This window comes from Limulus polyphemus, unplaced genomic scaffold, assembly GCF_000517525.1.
Source record: "Limulus polyphemus unplaced genomic scaffold, Limulus_polyphemus-2.1.2 Scaffold2194, whole genome shotgun sequence".
NCBI classification, from domain to species: Eukaryota; Metazoa; Arthropoda; class Merostomata; order Xiphosura; family Limulidae; genus Limulus; species Limulus polyphemus.
Window position 1 is genome coordinate 15,460 of NW_013667804.1, and position 20,241 is coordinate 35,700.

A 20,241-nucleotide genomic window follows, 5' to 3' on the forward strand; every position below is an offset into this window, starting at 1 on the left:
AGACTGAAATAAAAAATACTCTTTGAATTATCATCTTTGTTTTTAAAAAGTATGAGAATTTCTCTCTCTCTCTCTCTCTCTCTCTCTCTATATATATATATGTATATATATATATATATATAAGTATAAATAATGTTCTTATTAAACTACATATGTAAATAAAGCAACATTTTTCACAAGAGTATTTTTCAATAGTAACAACATTTATTTGTCTAAATTATTCAAAAAATGGTGGCAGTTATACAGATTTCTATCATTTTAATGATGCTTTGAGACATGACATGTTTTCACCTGTTACACGTACATGAAACAGGTGAAAACAAAATATTTTATTGTAATTTTACAGTGTTTATCAGTATAATCATAGTTTATAGTAATTTTATTTAAAGAACAATTAGTGTTAAAGACTACCATTTTTTGGTTTGATATTGTACAACAAAATACTGAGAAATGTTAGAACCACCAAAAGTTGGAAAAACAACATCAGAAGTTTGGTTTAGTATGTATGTAGTATGATAAGAATTTTGTTAGAACAATTAACCAAAAATATTTTTCAAATTAAAAAAAAATACAAAAATTAATTTTCAGTGAGATGATCTGTTTTTTAGTCTGTTGTTGACATTGTATCTTCTAGTTCAATGACTGAATCTATAAATGAATTTTTGATGGTAAGTTTGTCATTATTCTAATGTGTATGTATTACAAATACTTATTTTATTATACTTTTACTTACATCTTACTGGTGTGCAACATTTACTAACAGATTAAGTTATCAAGTAATTAGAACAAACTAATGCATTTTTTCAGTTTCACATTTTTATGTCACTTAAATTCATTGCTTATAAATACTAAATATGTTGCAGTTTACTATTTTACTGTATATGCTTGTTTTTCATCTTAATTGATGTGGCTGGTGCTTTTCACTAAGATTTTTTATAAACTAAATGAAAAAAATCTTAAAAAATTAATAAGAGGAAGTTGTACAATCAAAAACAACTAATGAAAATATCAGTGAAAGTTATATAATGGAGAGAGAGAGAGAGAAAAGTGAATGTTTTACATTTTGTATGTGGAATGTTAAGAAGAGAAATGAAAACTAAAATTTTGTTTACATATATCAGGAAGAAGTACTTCAATAATTGTGCTATTTGCTCTGTTGACATTTATAAAGAATTCAGGCTACTTATGTATATTTGGATGAATAACATGCCCTCTGTGAAATGGGTACGTGTCTAATAAAAAACATCTATCTAAACATCACATATATTCTAGAAAGTAAATACAGGGTTTAGAATTTCAGACTATATCCTGCAACTTTATATCTAAGCATTAAAAAGCAAGTAACTGAATAATTAATAGCGTCAGTTCTCTTTAATCCTTTCACTGTAGCTGGTACGTATATTTCCCAGTGCTCTCATCCTCTCACGCTGCAACTGGGATCATGTCAAGTCAAAGTTCATCATTGGTTTCTGATGATGAACTTTGACTTGACTTGATCCCAGTCACAGTATGAGGGGGATAGGAGCACTGGGAAATATACGCCCCAGCCGTAGTGAATGGGTTGAATAAATAATCAATAGCAATTATTCCCATGAATAGCTTATTTTCTTTGAGCTGAAGCCTATTAGTAACTGACTTATATGGAAAATACATGTATGATCACACATTGAACTTTGCTTTCAACTTTGGTACTAGCTTCTTCTTCTCGGCAGTTTTCTTCAACTTCTTGATTTTGTTCTTGGGAAGTTTTCGGCCTGATGCAGTTTTCAAAAGATTGTTTAATTTTTTGTTTCCAACGAGACCACTGCCAGAATCTTTCAGGTTGTTGAATAACATTTTTGAAGGAAGATGTTGTGCTTTGCGAAGGTGATGATTATGTATTTTTGTGTGGTTAAAATGGTAGTGCACTCCTTTACTTATAATCTTCATTTCTGGGGTAATTTTTCCTTTTTTTGTCTTAGCTGGAATGACAATGATCAAAAGTTATTTTAAGAAATAAGAATAACAGCTGAACATCTGCTAAAAGATGTAAAAAAAGTACATGGAAAATTACACACACATAACTATAAACAGAATATTATTAATGACCTCAGAAAAACACACATAGAAATTACACATATAACTATAAACAGAACATTATTAATGACGTCAGAAAAACACATAGAAATTACACACATAACTATAAACAGAATATTATTAATGATGTCAGAAAAACACACAAAGAAATTACACATATAACTATAAACAGAATATTATTAATGATGTCAGAAAAACACACATAGAAATTACACATATAACTATAAACAGAATATTATTAATGATGTCAGAAAAACAGATAGAAATTACACATATAACTATAAACAGAATATTATTAATGATGTCAGAAAAACAGATAGAAATTACACATATAACTATAAACAGAATATTATTGATGATGTCAGTAAAACACACATAGAAATTACACATATAACTATAAACAGAATATTATTAATGACATCAGAAAAACACACATACAACGATAAACAGAATATTATTAATGGCGTCAGAAAAACACACATAGAAATTACACATATAACTATAAACAGAATATTATTAATGATGTCAGAAAAACACGTAGGTTCAAGAAGTCTTGATAGAAATGAATAAAAACCCTATAACCTGACCACAATTTATTTGACTAAAATAATTAAAACATAACTACATCTGTTATGGTGTTGTGTTCATTTGGCTAGCTTCTGTTTCTATCTATCATAGTACTGCATTGAATTTCTTTGCTTGCTACTAATAGAAGACTTACATAGATGATGGTCATGTGATATTTTTTTGTGTCCATTAGAGACTTTGCTTTCTTTCTTGTTCGTCATTAAAGGTTGACAGTCATCTTTTTCTTTGTTCCCATTATTTGCTGACTTGACTGTGTGGGAGACAAGTTCACTGCTATCATGTCTGAGATCAGAGTGTTTTTTGACCTGAAATACAGAGGATATCAATGAAATATTTCTTCACAAGCCAATGATGAAAGAGAAAGGATTGATGATGAATAATGTATTAAAGAAAAATAGTGTATATTGATAACTAGCCAAAAAAGATTTGTTGTTATTTAATCCTTTTTTTAACAATTTCTGGAAAGCCATGTAAAATCCACTATGGTTCCAGTCATAAAAAGCTTAAAAAAATATTATTATTTATGGTACCTTTTCAATCATTGATGTTTTTAAATCTTATGTATACACTTGAAACAAAATATGAAAGTAATGAATGCTTTGAAAAATTGTTGATGGTACTTTTAAAGTTAAATGCTTATAATGTACTTAGGCTTGCCTGATATTTACAGTTGAAATATGTACTTGATAGTGCTGAAATGAAGTATTGGTACAGAAATTTGTAACAATTATGTGTTATTTAGATTGTTATAGCTCTTTGTATTTTAATATTTAAATAAAAATGTTAATTTTATAAATTATAGTAATTTACTTTAATACTTATTTGTGAGTTGATTCTGTTTACAAACATTTACAAAATGTTTTCAGAGAAAACACTTGTTCATTGTTATAGTATAATATTCATACATGTATAAATATGTAATTTATTGTTCAATTTTCTAACAGAGTTCTTCATCAGAATGGTTCAGCTAACACAATGGACTTAAGTTATATTAAAAAATGTTTAATAAACTGTTAAGTGTTTGTAATATAAATATGTAAATCAATAAGATAAAGAAGAAACAAGTTTCTCATATTGAAAGCTATTATCTTGGGGATTTCAGCAGCCCCAAAATAGATAAGTCACTTCTTTACTCTAGGGTAATGCTGCTGTAAATATACTTCACTTGTTGGTGAACGGTTTCACAAGATTGGAGAATGAAAAACATACTTACTATCAGGCTGGTGATGATCTACTGAATCAATAATAGTCTGGTATCTGTGGTTTCGTCACCTGGTTTTAACCCATTTTTAAGTTCATTTTCAGTGTACTGATGTTGTACTTCATCAGCAGTGAACCATAAGGAAGTATCATTTAAGATGCTGTTTACTGCTTTTACTGATGTATGGATAGGAACTTAGTATTCAGACTTGGAATTAAAATGTACACTCAGTACAAATTTCATTTTAGATAAGTTTCATAAATTTTGTCTCAAACCATCCTGCAGTTGTTCCTCAGATATTTTTGTTACTTAGTTGTTGGATACTTTCTGTACCAATGTCTCTAAACACTCAAAAAGGATAACATCTCAGGTTATTCTTTTGTCCATATTTTTTGTTGTTGTTTTTATTGTCTGGGTTATAAAATAAAAAGAAATTTAAAATATTGATTTTCATCAGATTTAACTTACTTCCTATCTGACTTGGGAACTTTTTAATCTTCTCTATTAGTTGCCACTGAGTAAGTATTGGAAATTTGTTTACAGGATTGCCCATTTTAAAACTTAAAAACCAGCACAATGAATGATAAAAATTGTTTTGAAAATTTAAATATGACAATTTTAGTTGTAAAAATCTGGTTAGTTAACAAAGTTATTCTTTCAAAGGCATTTCTTTTAAAATAATCAGCATATAACCAAGCTGAAGTTATTTATTACTTCATTAGTACCTGCTCTTTCAATTGATGTAGCTCCACCTGATTGTCATGGTTATCCCATTGTAGGTTTTTGGATAGTGCATTATTTCTTTGGATCTTGTTTCTGTTGTGGACCTTATGTTTTGTTTTAGGCTGTTAAGAAAAATAAGTATTATATTGGGGTAGTAAATCAATCACATAACAAGTTTTTGTTTAAAAAGAAGTTGATATGCTCAATACTACTTCCATCTCTGTTTTTGTTTATATACATTTTGTAATCCATGCTTTTATTAAATTGGGTTCAACTGCTTGATTTTTAATTAATAACATTTTTCACTGATTTCAATTTTCATCTCATTACACAACCCATTTATATATTTTGCATTTTGCAGAATTGAAATGAAGAAAATACTTCTCTTTTCCAAGCATTTTATACACTCACCATGAATTTAGCAAGTGAACAATGAAAAGAATCCACCAAATGATCTATTAATTGGAAACACACATTGTGTTGTGAAGTGAAACAAAAATAGTTATGTTGCAAACACTTACTAACAGTTTAAAAATACCATATTGAAGAAACATTTAATGGGAAAACTAGGTACATACTTGTTGGGCTGTCACATTTGTAATCATAATGGGCTTATTCACTTTTATATTAGTTACTTATAATAGCTACAGTATAATTATTTGTTAGTAGAAAATATTACCTCTATGTCACTTATTTAAAGACTTGCCTAAATTATAAGAGCTAGTACATTGACTGTGCATTTGATAAAAGTAATTCCCCATGTTTAGTAACACATTGATTTACTTTAATACTTGGATACACAACAGTATTTATATTGTTAAAATCCGCTTTTTTTATCATGGAAATGTCGTAATTTTAATTTAAGGTTAATTTTACTAATCTTATAGCATTACTTATAAATGCTACCTAGATAATGAGGTTAAGCCTTTTTAAAACCCACGAGATTAATATATAATAATATTCAGGGTCGAAATTCTTTTAACGTGTGGCTGTAAAATCAGTAGAATTAAAATCTGTAAGTATTTTACCCTCTTCACTCTTTAATAAAACACCATATACACTGGCAAGAAAACTTGAAAACTCAACATTGTATTCCCTAGTCATTGACCTCCCAATAATTTTTGTCAGTTGTTGTAGAAACTTAGGTAAGCTGTTATTTGCATCTATGTAGACACATTGAAGCCGTTAAACCCAAAATTTGGCTAATAAGTTTTAGACATATATATATATACAGTTTAACCTTGATATGCTCATTTGAAAACATTACTGGTACAGATTGTTTTTCTGACTTTATTCTAAGTCATACAACATTGCAAAGAGAAAGAAAATATTGATATATGTAATGTTTAACTATTATTAAATATTTTTGGAAATATTGTTTTCAGTTTTGGCAGATTAGTTTTATTAATAGCTTTTTGCTATATGTATACCAGGTATGAAAATAAGCAAGTAAAGGGTTACATTTGTGTACAATAAACTACTACTACTAACAAAATGAAAATAATCAGCGCCAATCTTAATGGAAGCCGGAGGTTTATCAAGAAGGCTGATGTCAATTTATTTTTTTAACCACTGAACTGTTCTTGGAAAAATATTAAAATAAAAAACTCCATCGTTTTCGTCTTCGGTGCTGAGGTTCTCTTCATGTACAGTATATTTACTGTTCATCAACACTCGAGGCTATTAATAGAATGTAGGAACCATCGAAACTTCTATGTTTACATAACTAGACGTCTCTCTTTCACTTGTCAGCAATACATGCTTGTGTGTTTCTTTTATCCTCCTCTCTCTGGTTTTCCTAGTTCTGTAGAATATCTTCAGAAGTATGAAAAGTGTAACAGTTTTTTTGTTTTTTTTTTTGTCTCTGCAAGTCTAACATAATGTTCTTTACACATTTGTTGAATATTGTCAGTCACATTTTTCGGTTTATTGTTATGACTTTTTTATATTATTACGGTGTTACAAGCTGAAAGCTATAGAAGTAATGGAACAAATAGGCTTACTATTTGTGATAAAACTCATGTTATACTACAGGTTTTTTTTTGTCACATTTCTGTTAATTAGTCCATGGATGATTTCATATCGGAGGTCTGTAAAACAGTATTTCAGGTCAATCTCGTATAATTGCATCCAAAAGATCTATTAGAAACGTCATTCGTATGTATTATGAGATATATAATGTTGCAGTAGAAAGTTGGCAAAGCAATGGAACCAATAGGCCTAAAACATCACACTAGACTGCAGATGTTTCTTCTTTTCTTCCGAATATATATATATGATTTTGAAGGAATAAGGAGAACAAGTTTTAACAAACGTCCTTTGTTAGTAATTATAAGGAACATACAGTGTTGACTTTTGGATATGCAAATCAGCGAGTCACGTAACAACCATAGCCAATATAAAGTCGCGGCGTAATGATGTATCTGATATACATTTCGACATTGTTTGGCGTTATGTGAGTAGTTTAATGTCACCCAGATCATAACAGTGTGCTCAGATCGGGGATTTAGAATTTTTCGAACATGGGCATATCCTTAGTACTTAATAATACTGGGAAACAAAAGAATATGGATGAACTTTGAGAACCAGGACCATCCAGAAAAAGGCCTGAAACAAGTCGTACCCTTGCCGTGGTAAGCAAAATGTAGTGTCTTGTAATAGGTGAGAATACATGTACGCAAATGTTCGTGGTAAATACATCCATGTGCTCCAGGCAACAGTACACAACATGAGCAGGAAAGATGTCCATTTGGAAACAAGGCCAATATGGTGTGGATTCATCGAGATAAGGCTTCCAGTCATACCTCCTATTCAACTGTCACATACATCAAACAGCTATAGAACGAAATTGGTAATTACGCTAATCCAGTATGAAGACATACTGGTCAAGTCACCTATGAATTTATGTGCAATTGGACTGTTTAAACGGGCACTGGGAAACCGATGGATTGTGGAAAGGTTGCAGGGAGGATTGGTGTGCTTTGTATATTGCAGTCTTGCGAAAGACCCTTTTGCATTGGAAACTGTGATGCAGGGCTATTATCAACATGTGCTATCTTCAAACAGAGCATAACCGGACGTGGCGAAGTGTACTATAATGACGTGGTGAGGCTCCAAAATTGTAAAATAAGGTACTCAAACTTCTGTATGATCGTTTTATCTTTTCACGGCTATTTTACTTATTTCATATAAAATTGACATTTAGTAAAGTGTTAGATTAATTTATGATGAGAAACTGCCACAAAACGTTATGTTTATAGTATTTTAAAACGAGTTCTGAACTTGTGGGAAATAAATCGAAGTTATCCTACAGGATTTTTTAATTTGTAAGTAAAAAGAAGTGAACAGAAGGTAACTACAAAATATTTTTGGACATTATAAATCTTTCAATATGTCTTGATTTGTATTATTAATCAAGTAGAAAGATAGATTGATTAGTTAAAAAGCAGTACAGTTTAGATGGAAAGTAACACCAGAACAAGAATAAGGTTCATAAAACATATTGGGGAAGTTCATAATATTTTAAAAAGTTCGAGGAAGGTAAACATAATCGATAGTTGTCTCTGTTATGTTGATTTGAACTGGAATTTTGAATTTTCAAATTAAACAGCACTGTGCATAAGTTGGGTCAAAGGGTCATGTCAGAGAATATTAGATTTCAAATATAAAAATCCCTAATTTTTGAACTACTGACCAGAGGGAAGGCAGCTAACCAGCAGCATCGAATGCCACAATACTTTTTCTGGCTGTATGATCTAAATAAGCGGATTGACTGTCACAATTATAAACATCCACATCTGAAAGTTCAGCACTTCGTTTTGGACCCTTCGACAGCTCAACATGCTAATCACAAGACTATGCTCAATCACCTATATCAAATGTATAATGATCGGCTTGATTTACTTTTTATGACACTTGCAACATAGAAAAAATAATTCTAAATTTTTAGAATCATAGAATTTAAAGTATCCGTTATTGTTTTTACCCATACCTGAACAATGAGACTGTCAGGCTATGTGGTTGGATATCATCTTTTTGTTTCTGTTATACTTGTTTAAACATTGTGTGCAATCATCGCTGTATCAAGTAGTTATACTACAACTTTTATTTACGTGTTTGCAATGCACACGATGTCAAATTGTCTACTTATATGGCTGCATATAATATATTCGGTTACTTCCAACCGTAATCAATCTGTTGAGACTAAAATGAATACATGCTGTACATACATTACGTATTGGCATAGACACGGCTTTACGATGTGGTTATGTTCAATATACACACTGTTGTATCACATGACTACATACCATAAACACACCTTCTGTTATGTGGAGTGCTTTCATACTTGTGCAGAAATTATTTCAGTGTTGTTATATTGAATAATTGCATGCTGCAAATAGTATTCAGGCACATTGATGTCACAGATAATAATAATACAAGTAGCCATAAAGTGTAATTTCTGGAAATGTTTTGCAGAGTAATACAATGAACACAGACAGCAAAGAAAGAAAAAATATATAGGTGAACATACAAAATAATACCCTTATTTACAATAATTGTTTGAACACAAATTGGCCGGTAGGGGGTCTAGAGAGAGAGTTTCCGAACAGGAGCAGGAATACCACATACCCACTCAGGGCAAAAACATAAGAAGGAATAATTTAATACCAGGATCCTATGTAGTATCCCACAATATTTAGATTGCATACATTAATGGCTGTTCCAAATAATATATACAACGGAGAAAACTCCGGTTCATACCAACTTGTACCAGTATCTGTATCACCCCTTAAAATGAGTTTATCCTTCTCCAGGTATTAGAGACAGGTACGGGGTGAAGCTGATACTAGCTTCTGTTGAACTATATAACCTGTACTTAAGCAAACAGATGAGTGAATGTTCACGACCTTTCTACATTCTATTAATGCGGATGTCTTTAAACACCAACATTTATTAGAATTACATAAGTATACCTTACTAAAACCACATTCTAAGCTAGTTACGCAAAGACTAAATCAACAGTTATTTCAACTGTGACAACCCCTTCCTTATTTTAGAGTTCTCTTCAACCCTTTTTAATATATTAGTATCCATACGCTTTTATTTTCACTGTTTGTTTGTAATTAAGCACAAAGCTACACAATGGGCTATCTGTGCTCTGCCCACCATGGCTATCGAAACCCGGTTTCTACCGTTGTAAGTCAGCAGACATACGCTGTGCCACTGGGGGATCCTGTGCTAGTTAATGAGCTATTTGCCATAAGTAGAACATGAGTGAGTATGATTGTTTCCCCCATACATGCATCTGGTGCAGTAATGCAAGAAAAGTGCATACACTTGACATCATTTGCACACTCAGTCATGGTATTTCCATTACTGTACTTTCAGTCCTGAATCGGTACACTTTGCTCCCATATCCAGTCTGAAATATTGCTTAATAGACTTAAATGACACTGACAAATGTGTTGACAATCACGTGAGTGCCTCTTGGGAAGCAATAATGACAGCCTCGTTGTGTGGACTAAGTCTTTGCATGCTTTGTCTGATTATTTGATGATCAATCTGACAGGGTAAACAAGAGTGTTGGAATTTGGTGACAAGGAACCCAATCTGTTGAGAACGTAGTTTGGAGACGGCTTGAATGGGTAGTGAAAGACATTTTATTATAATAATGACAAAAGCTTGTCGAAATGTTTTAGATTTGCAGTAAAGTTTCTTTCATTACCCATAAAAGTCGTCTCCAAAATTTAAACAAGGAAGTTTTGAGACATAAATACAAATATATCATTAAAAAATACCATTGCTATGACATACTGTGGAACAACATTTTCCATTTGTTGTGTAGCCTAGATTGGATAGGGTTGAAGCTTACATCAGAACAACAAAAATAATAAATTAATAGTAATAACTTCTCAGTGTATAGTATAGATCGGATCACGGTTGAAGTTTACATCAACGGACTTAACAATGTTTTTTCACTTTGCGAGAACGTCATTTGATATTTTCCAGTTCACTGGTTTACCTCTTAGTAGTCAGTCAGTTAGGGCCCACTAACTTGAGGTTCAAATATATCGAGCGTGTTCTTCCCGAAACTCGAACCAAGACTCACATGCAGAACGAAAGAGAAGGACAGGAAACAAAAAAGCAGATTTTTTTTTCAGTACAAAAACAAAGTACAATAAATGGCAAGTGTTTTTCGTGAATGTGTGCAACTGGCATGATTAAAAACTTTGCTAGTTCAATGTGATCTCCCTTGTAAGTTAATAAAAATAAAATAAGCTAAACTACAAATGAAAAACAACACAAACAAGTTAAGAGAAAACTCGGAGAATGCTACAGTCCAAAATTAAAAATACAGTAAAGGGATAGTAAATTCCAAGTTAGGCTTGGCTTTTACTAAAGGCTACACTTAAAAGAAAACCAGTGCTTAATTTATGAGTTTAAACAAACCCTGCCTTCTTCAGAAATCGAGATCTTTTTTTTTTTGTTATTGTTGTTGTTTGAAGTTAAGCACAAAGCTACACATTGGGCTATCTGTGCACTGCCCATCAAGGGTATCGAAACACTGTTTCTAGCGTTGTAAGTCCGCAGACGTACCGCTGTGCCACTGGGGGGGGGGCAAATTATTGGCAGGTGCAGGATTCCAACCCACGCCTCCGAAGAGACTGGTGCCTTAAACCAGCGCCTAAGACCACTCGGCCACCCTACTATTCTATTTTTGGATCCAAAAGTTACTTTAAATCAGTTCACTGTAACTGAACATGAACACGAAAATAAATGTTATCTGAGTTCCGTAAAAGCTCTCTACGTGGGGTCTATTCTGTTAAAAAAAAAGCCTGCCAAAATCTACTTGCGTTGTGTTTCACTCAACTAATAATGTGCTTCATTTTGAAATGATAATATTGCTAATATCTAAAGTCTGCGGGTTCGAACCCTTGTCACCTAGCGTGCTCGCCCTTTCGTGCGTTATGTGATATTCAACCCAACTGTTCGTTAATAAAAGAGTAGTCCAAGAGTTATCGATGGGTGGTGTTGACTAGCTGCCTTCTCTACTAAATTAGAGACGGCTAACGCAGATAGCCTTCGTGCAGCTTTGCTCGAAATTCAAACCAATATTACAGTGCTAATTTTTTTCAACCCAGATGCTATAAGCTACTGTAATATTCTCTTGGGCAGAATAAATATTATCTACATGATATGCCTGGATATCACAGAACTTTCTCTTAATACAGTCACTGACAACTCACTGATTTTCTTCACGGAATGAACTGATATTAAATGTGAATTTTTCCATTAATCATTAAAACGTGTAACTTCAATGAATTGAGGCATTATCTAAATATAATTTATTTTATATTTCACTGCTCTTACAATAGAATAGTTTTCCGAATTAAATTGATATTCTCGTAAATTGAGAAGATTAACAAGATATTACTCGATGATGGATACACACGTGATAGATAGATCTAGAGTGTAGATGATAGATATAGCAAAGTTCGCCGAAGTTTAGATCTTTCCTGGAGTCGAGCCTCTTGGCTTCAGGACAAAGCAAAATGACCTCTCGTCCATTTACAGCGTGCTGATATTACTTACACTCTGCACATTGTCAGTAGATCTAAACTCATGAAAAGCATTTGATATTTACCTCAGAAATATTCAATCAGCGTTTTTATCACTTATTTCCTTGCCAAAATTCGGTGAGATTGTAGTGAGGATACTATGTGTGTGTATATTGTGTTTAGCAATGAAAACAAAACTGTGCCGCTTACTTCCGGCAAATGTTTTCCCAGGTGGTGGTCATGTGACAGTCTTGTCAGTTAGGTTAACTGTGGGGATTTATTTTATTTGGGGAGGGGGGGCATTGGAATAAACATTAAAAGTAAACATATAATGGCTAAATTAGAGAGTTTAATTAGGTGGCACCTAAGCAAAGTCAACAAAGAGTTACACAACGGCTCCAACAGCCAATTAAAGTAAAAAATAAAAAAGCAACTTAAAATAGTTATATCTAAAATTAGCTGAAAAAAAGAGTAACACTATATCGAAATCATGATACGAAAATTAAGTTAAAATAAATCAAAATTACAATACAAGAAAAAAGTTAAACCATCATGAAATGAAACTATAATAGCCAGCCAATTATGGTCATTACGAAACTAAAGTAAAATTAAATCAAAACATACAAATTCAAAATTTGAAAATATTACAAATTTCAAATATATCTAATATATTTTGCAAAATATATCTAAGTTAAATGAAACCATTGGTGTGGACAGACTGGGTCCCTGGCGTCTGGGCGCCCACACTTTTAAGAGAGAAAAAATATTTTTTAGCTATAATTTTAAATATTTGGCAAAGTGCAAAAAGTAAAACAAATCTTGCATATGTTGGTAGATGGCTGTCATGTTGCCGATAAGGAAAGACATTTCCTTACACATTATTTAAAAGTATGCTCTATGGGTGAGTCATTTTTATCGTGTATGCTTGTAACAAGTATGGCTGACACATGCTTTATTATAGCTTTGCCTAGGTACAAGCTAAGAATTATATACCGTATTAAATTTACAACGTCATTTTTTCGCCTTGGAGTTGGAGTTAATACATTGCAGATAAAGTGATTGTTATTGCCTATTATATCTATATTAATGGGTTCTACATTAGACTTGTTAACTATAATTGCGAATGGTGTCTCTGTAATTGCGTCTATGATGACCGATGCCTTAAAATTTATTCACACATTACACTGTTGTAGCACCATATGTCATCTATATTTGCACAGTTCAGCTTGCAGAGGTTTGTCATTTAATAGATAATTGTGACACAAGCACAGATGGTCATTCACCATGTACTTAAACTGAAATAAAACTATTTTTGATAAGTAATCAAATTTTGCCGCTTAAAATTCTTACAAGCATTTGCATTTTATATTCGACAATTTGGTAATTATTATTACAAAGTGAATGTCGTGAAATAATTTATTCAACAACCTACACGTCATGATATTACTTTTAACTAAAACTAAATCAAAGAAACTAAACTATTGTTTGTGCTAAATATATATATAAAGCAGTATTACTGTAAGCTTAATTGAAAACAAAACAATAAAGATAAGCAAATCATATACAAAGCAAAATAATAGTCCTACTATATACTAAAATCATTTCTCCATCCCTAACTTAATTATCACAAACGCTTTGAGAGCTAAAAACTAGTGGTGACCCACATTTTTTTTACTCTGGCTACGTCCCTGGACAGAACCACAAAATTAAATTACAAACTCGAAATACAAATTAAATTCAAGAATATATATATATATATATATATATAATAGTTAAGAAATTCAGCAGTAGATACGAGCAGCTAATGTTGGTTGTTCACCTGTCAATCTCACAGATGTGGCATTTCGAAGGATCCCTCTCTAGAATTGAGCCCTAATTTGTAGTTTCCTGTTAAATACTTACTGTACGATCAACAGTTTTGAAGGCAGACACTTAAAAGATGCATTACTATTTGTTATTTGATTTAATTTAATCTAAAAAATACATCCACGATTGGTTAGGCTGAAGGTCTTTATATCGATTAGGCAGTTCACTGCATTTTTATAGAGAGCACAATAGATTGTCAGGCAATTTACAAAACCTATGGCTCTATTGACAAGTCAAGTTAAAATGTGATGGGTGTTTTGTTGCCAGAAAGTCAGGACTTCAGTCAGTAACATAGGGTTTAAGTTGTATCTGAATGTAGTATGGACTTGGTGAGAATAGGTCTATACATGTATTTTTCTTGATGGACCTAGTACAATTCACTTTATATGATCAGTGATTGAGACTTTTGTATTTCGGGCAGGGAATATGCAGTCACCGCAGTACCAGCTCTGGCCAACGAACATCTTAGGAATGTGATGTTTGCCACCAGTGTCTGGTAGATTTAGCAGAGTCTGGAAACACTGGGAAAGTGAAGACTGATACTTATGTTTGTAACTGAAACTGACCCTAATTTTTAGGGCCAAACAATACACCAAGTTGCTTACTGACATAAGTTAAACCTAATGCAAAAAAATTAAAATTACATGTTATTTCACAGTTAAATGAGGAGTTATAGAAAGTATATAATAAACCAACATCTGACTTCTCAACAATAGCCAATCTCTTGACGTAAGACTATATGATATGATACTATTACCATTAAAATTAACCTGCTCATCTTTCTCTGATTCCTGAAATATTCAGTTCTCCAGAAGCTCATTGCTGATGTAGAGTTTAAGACCGATGATCGATTTCCAGAATTTTATTTAATAACTTCAGCTGTCCTGGCTGTGTATCTCGTGAGTTTCACAAAGTCTGTTCTACAAACATTTTGCTATAATTCAGCAAGATAGATCAAGTGGTTATTACAAAATGCCCGAACAATATCACCCAATAGCTCAGAAAGTAATAAAATCACAATGCCCTTTCAGCTATTGCTCTAACAATTAACCAACTGTCCTAATTGTGCAATAACTAAGTGGTCATCACACGATATCCTGTTGGCAACTTGCTGCAAACCACCACTCAATAACTGAGGAAACAAGGAATGCCACTTCCTTTCTGTCATTGATATCTAAATCAACTGACCTTTATAACTGATGATCGATGTAATGATTAGGAGATCATTCTCAATGTTTCAGTCGATCACCAAAACAAATTGTCTACTCCTCCACTGGAATTTTCTCGTGACTTGTCACAAACTGCCAGATATATGTTATCAACCTCCAGAGATAGGATTAAATGATACAGTACTCTCATTATCAGAGTGAACCTGCTCATTTGCTTCTGATTCCTGGAATAATAACGAGTTCTTCAGAGCTCTTTGGTGACGTAGAGTTTAAGCTTGTCAATGTTTTTGATGTGAATCATGCGACTGCTGTAACCATAATTCATCTCATTGAGCATCAACAGAACCAAGTTGCTTACATCATGCTGCTGTATTCAATAACCAAACCCAGTCACCAGGATCGAGGGTTTGTTCTGCTACTTTTTTATCATAATATTTTTTCATGCGTAGCTGCTTTATCTATTTCCTGATTGCAAATTCATGAACATCAACTACTAAAGAATGCAGCCATTCCACATGTTTCTGAGGAGAGAGCTATATTACAAGGCCACTGGGAGCTGTACTACTAATCCAAACATCAGGATATTTGGAGAACATTAGGCTAATTTTTCTTGGTTGAACAGTACGCTGTCATGACATGTGGTAGGTATTTAATCCTTTGAGTTTAGTGAACCTAACAAACTTAGCAAGCATATGTTTGACAGTTTATACTGCTCATTTAGCTGAATCTTCAGATGGGATGATATAGTGAAGTGCAAATTTTCACTACACCTAACACTTGGCCAATAAGTGGCTATTCAAGTTAACCTTTTGATCTGTGTGAATATCTTCAGGTGCTCCAAAGTGTGAAATTAATTATTCAGTCAAAATATCTGTGACAAACTATACTAACATGTCAATCACCACCTAAGTTTCAGCCCAATTAATCATTCATTACCAGAATACATCAATTACTATTCTCAGTTTTGGGCAGAAGACCAACTGTACATAGGGATATTCTTTCGATAGCAGGACCTACAACTCTGATGGAGTTTTCCATGATACAACCGGATTTTTTGTACATGTGATACAGTGTCTACACCATCACTCAATATCTTATGCAAATGTGGCAAAAAAACAAAAACACTTTTGCATGTTCACAACAGATTATCGAGTCAACCAATAATGTGGTGATAATTTTATTTTTCAATGGAATCCACAAATGATTGGCCATGAATTTCAAAGATAGCATTTGCATAACATTCCATGATGTCTTTCAGTTCTTGCGTGAAGCAAAGTCTGAAGTATATCCTGTCTTAGAGCTCTGCGTTATACGTTGGTTATCACGTCTCAGCTGTTCATAATGATGGTACCACACAACATCTTGTACTCGTAACTGACTATACAAGTGACAGACATCGAGTAGAACGTTATACATTTGCCAGCATGTAATGGTCATGCTTTACATGTTGCACGGAAAGAAATGCTGTAGCTATGTCTGGGTCATTTAGTTGTTATCTTTGAAATTCATGGCCAATCATTTGTGGATTTCATTCAAAAGTAAAATTATCACCACATTACTGGTTGACTCGATAATCTGTAAACATATCTGTGACATTAACTCGGTCAGTGTTGTAAAATGAAGCTGTACTCTTGCAGTATCATTACCTAATGTACAATCATACTATGTTACTAAGTATCCCCACTTCCATGAACATGATCACACATCTTCCTGGTTTTAATTTAAATCCTGCATTCTTGATGCACTAGAATACCATTCTCTGTTCTAGCATTGGCTTGGAACACGTGTTCAAAGGCCATCGTAAGTTCCATCAAACTGTCAAAAGTGATAAGCATACTAAACAAACTGAATGGCATGCAAAATTAATAACATCTTTCATGAGTACTGAAAGCAGTCTTAAGTTTACTCTTGTTATCCAGTCGAATTTTCCAGTACTCAGATGGCAGATCTTGTGTACTGAATCAATGGGTACTTTCCATTGCATCGATATATTCACATGTGTTCAATAAAGAACATGCATTGATGTGTTACTGCATTCACCTATCTTATAACCAAAGCAGACAGTAGCAATACACTAGGATGTGTCTATAATACATCATTTAATACCACTTGTACATTTGGCAGTATGCATACATGTTTATAAATATGCACAGATACATTCTACTTCCATAGGCCCAATCTCATCAGCACTGGATGATATTGACATGGAGGTGTAGTTTAGATATTGAGCAAGCAAAACTGATAGACAATTTTTACAGAAAGTTCATTCATAAGATACAAAAGCCTGAACCCAGCTCAGAGAAAATACCTTTGTTCAGAGCTACATTGCCAAGAAAAAAGCCAGAGATGTACTTCGCTCATCTCTACATTTTTTCATTTGTCAAAATAAAGTTTTGCTTACTGGCCAAATTGGTGGCTTTCCAAAGTCAAGTAAGGTTTTAAAGTGGCTGCAGCTGCTCACCAACCTTTCTGAATCTATTGTAACATCAGTTTGAAAAAACGTCTAGTGGTCCTGCCTGGTGACAGGATATGAACATTCATGAATAACTAGGTATGGCAGAACTGAAGCAGAGACTCCTTCTACTACTTGTCACCTTCTGGAATTTACTCAGCAATTGTGTTGCAGTTGTGGCAAGGGCCTTGTAAATGTTTGCCCCATAGAAAAACTCCAATGACTTTGGCACCTGCTGCATTGTAACTGGTGGAGTTGGGCAATGAACAGTTTTGCCATTCATCGTGGTCATCACGACACTAGAGACTGTCTCGCAGCTGAATCTGTAACTGCAGTTACCATTTGCTACTGGTTTGAATTTTTTGCTTCAGTATGTGGTTTAACAAACGAGATTTAGACCAGTAAAACTGCTTCTGTGAGAGATAAAATGGTGCTGCAAGGGTTTTCTTAGCAGCTCCTCTATAAACTTGATGAGTATCTCATCAAAAAGGAGACATAGTCAATAATACTTTCCAATGCAATCCTCTTAAATCAGCTGCATATGTGGTCAAGTTTCACGTGGCATGTGCTTCCAAGCTTTGAACTTACCCCTGTGGATTGCTCGGTTCCTCAGAGGGTAAAAGTATGGTGCAAGCCATCGAGTACTGTGTCCCAGTCAATGAGTTTCTCCTTAGCCAATTGTTTTAAGGTGTTGCGTGCAAGGATCATATAAACTAAGCATCACGTACTGTACTGCCTGTCCATGAATCCAAATATTCAAAGCAATGGCTTTTTGAAACACTTGAGGAAATGTTCAAAATTTTCCTTAGCTATCCCCTTGAGCATTTGTGGGTTTCCTGTTTTATATAACCTCCATGATTAAATGATAATGCATATAGTTATCTCCCACCAGCTGCTCTATTGGTGTGCAGCTGACAGGTTGTGTACATTCAAGTAAGATTTCTATATTCTACAAGTCCAGAGATGAGCACATCCTGATGAATGTAGCATCTTCAAGAAAAGTCTCGTGCAGAATGGCATGCTGCTAAGGGATGTGCATCATCATAATGATGCAATGCATAGTAGTATAAGTCATTATCTGATTCTGCATCGACTTCAGCTGCCAAATATGGATGCAGGGCATCATAAGTATGTCTTTCCAGCTGGGAAGATTCCTGACTATATCTATTGGATTGCAGTGAGACACTAAACATTCCACTTGATAGCATCCTGACATTTAATATGTTAAACACATCTTGCTACTCTCCTTGGCTATGGATGACTCAAACTAGTGCCTTAATCCTTTCAGCATGGGCTCGGTCCTTCAGACCAACCTCGTAACCATTTTGTGCTTTTTATAGTTTTCATGCTATAACCTTTAAATTAGTAAGCGTGTGTTAACGAAATTTGGCAGATTATCAGTTAACATTACAATGCTTTCATACGCAAAATATCATTTTTTTATTAATTCTTAAGGTTTGTTAAGCAATGTTTTTCTCATACTTTTTTTTCTATTTTCACATGTTACCTATCCAACATGCAAACTAGTTTTCATTTTAAGATTAAAAATACTTTTATGCATCAGAAAATTTTCAAATTTCATATGCGAAATCTATATAATGTCCAGATAGTTATGAAACGTTTCATAAAGAAAAACTTGATATTTTATCTGTTATTTTCACTAACTAATCTCTACGGGTTCGATAGATTTGACCGATTTCGTAACCAACATAAAAAATTAAGAAATAAACCATATTCAATGATATATAGTTGGCCTTAATCTTTACAAAGTGATCCTGTCTTTGCTGTGTTTTAGTAGACTAGTATTTTGTAAAATACAGTAACATTTCAATTGTTATACATTATATATGTGTATAGATTATTAATATTTAGAAATAAGTTATTAAACTTAATTTTCTTAAAACACAGAAGCAAACAATTATCTCTTCTAGTTTCGACCTTTATACTCAGTTTCTGCTTGGCGTAGGTTTCTAAGTAGAGGATATGAAATAAAATAATTTATCAAGGTTAGTAACTAAGCTGTATTTCGGCCATGTGGTTAGGATGCTCAACTCCCATTCTGAGGGTCGCGGGTTCGAATCTCCATCCCACCAAACATGCTCGTCCTTTCAGTCGTGGGGGTGTTATAATGTGATGGTCAGTCCCGCTATTCATTGGTAAAAGAGTATCCCAAGAGTTGGTGGTGATGACAAGTTTCCTTACCTCTAGTAATAGCTAGTGCAGATAGCCCCCGTGTAGCTTTGCACGAAATTCTAAACAAAGCTGTATTTCGATCTAAAAAAATATGAAATATGAAGCAGACTGAATACACAACCTACCTGCGTCAAATCTTGGTTTTAAAGAAAGAGAGGGCTTCCCAACATTTTATAATGGCTGAGAAAACCACTAGGGGGACATTCTAAGTTGTTAATTGGTTATTCACAAGTCATATATATTGATAAAACTGTATATAAGGGACCGTTTCCAAAAACGAAAAGAGATGAGCTGGGCTACTGTGCTTGATTCAGTACCTAAGCAATATCTCAGCAAAAAGAAAAGATACGAGGTTCGTATTTTATTAGTAATTTGAGTTCCTAATTCGTTCGAAACTATAGACTTAGTATTTTG

General features: G+C 33.3%; 1 protein-coding gene and 1 long non-coding RNA gene across 2 annotated transcripts in view; one reads left to right on the forward strand and one right to left on the reverse strand.

Moving 5' to 3' along the window:
* Nucleotides 1-565: 565 nt before the first annotated feature.
* LOC111087470 overlaps nt 566-20,241 on the reverse strand; it is a 25,872-nt gene continuing 6,196 nt past the window's right edge. Inside the window, exons 2-4 of the mRNA XM_022394204.1 lie at nt 4,591-4,710; nt 2,798-2,969; nt 566-1,961 (exon numbers count right to left, since the gene is read on the reverse strand). Of these exons, the coding sequence (XP_022249912.1) occupies nt 1,660-1,961; nt 2,798-2,969; nt 4,591-4,710 (594 nt within the window). The 3' untranslated portion in view covers nt 566-1,659. The remainder of the gene's footprint in view (nt 1,962-2,797; nt 2,970-4,590; nt 4,711-20,241) is intronic.
* LOC111087471 overlaps nt 2,966-20,241 on the forward strand; it is a 25,186-nt gene continuing 7,910 nt past the window's right edge. The window contains exons 1-3 of the long non-coding RNA XR_002612143.1: nt 2,966-3,092; nt 18,290-18,296; nt 19,811-19,813. This is a non-coding gene — a long non-coding RNA (uncharacterized LOC111087471). The remainder of the gene's footprint in view (nt 3,093-18,289; nt 18,297-19,810; nt 19,814-20,241) is intronic.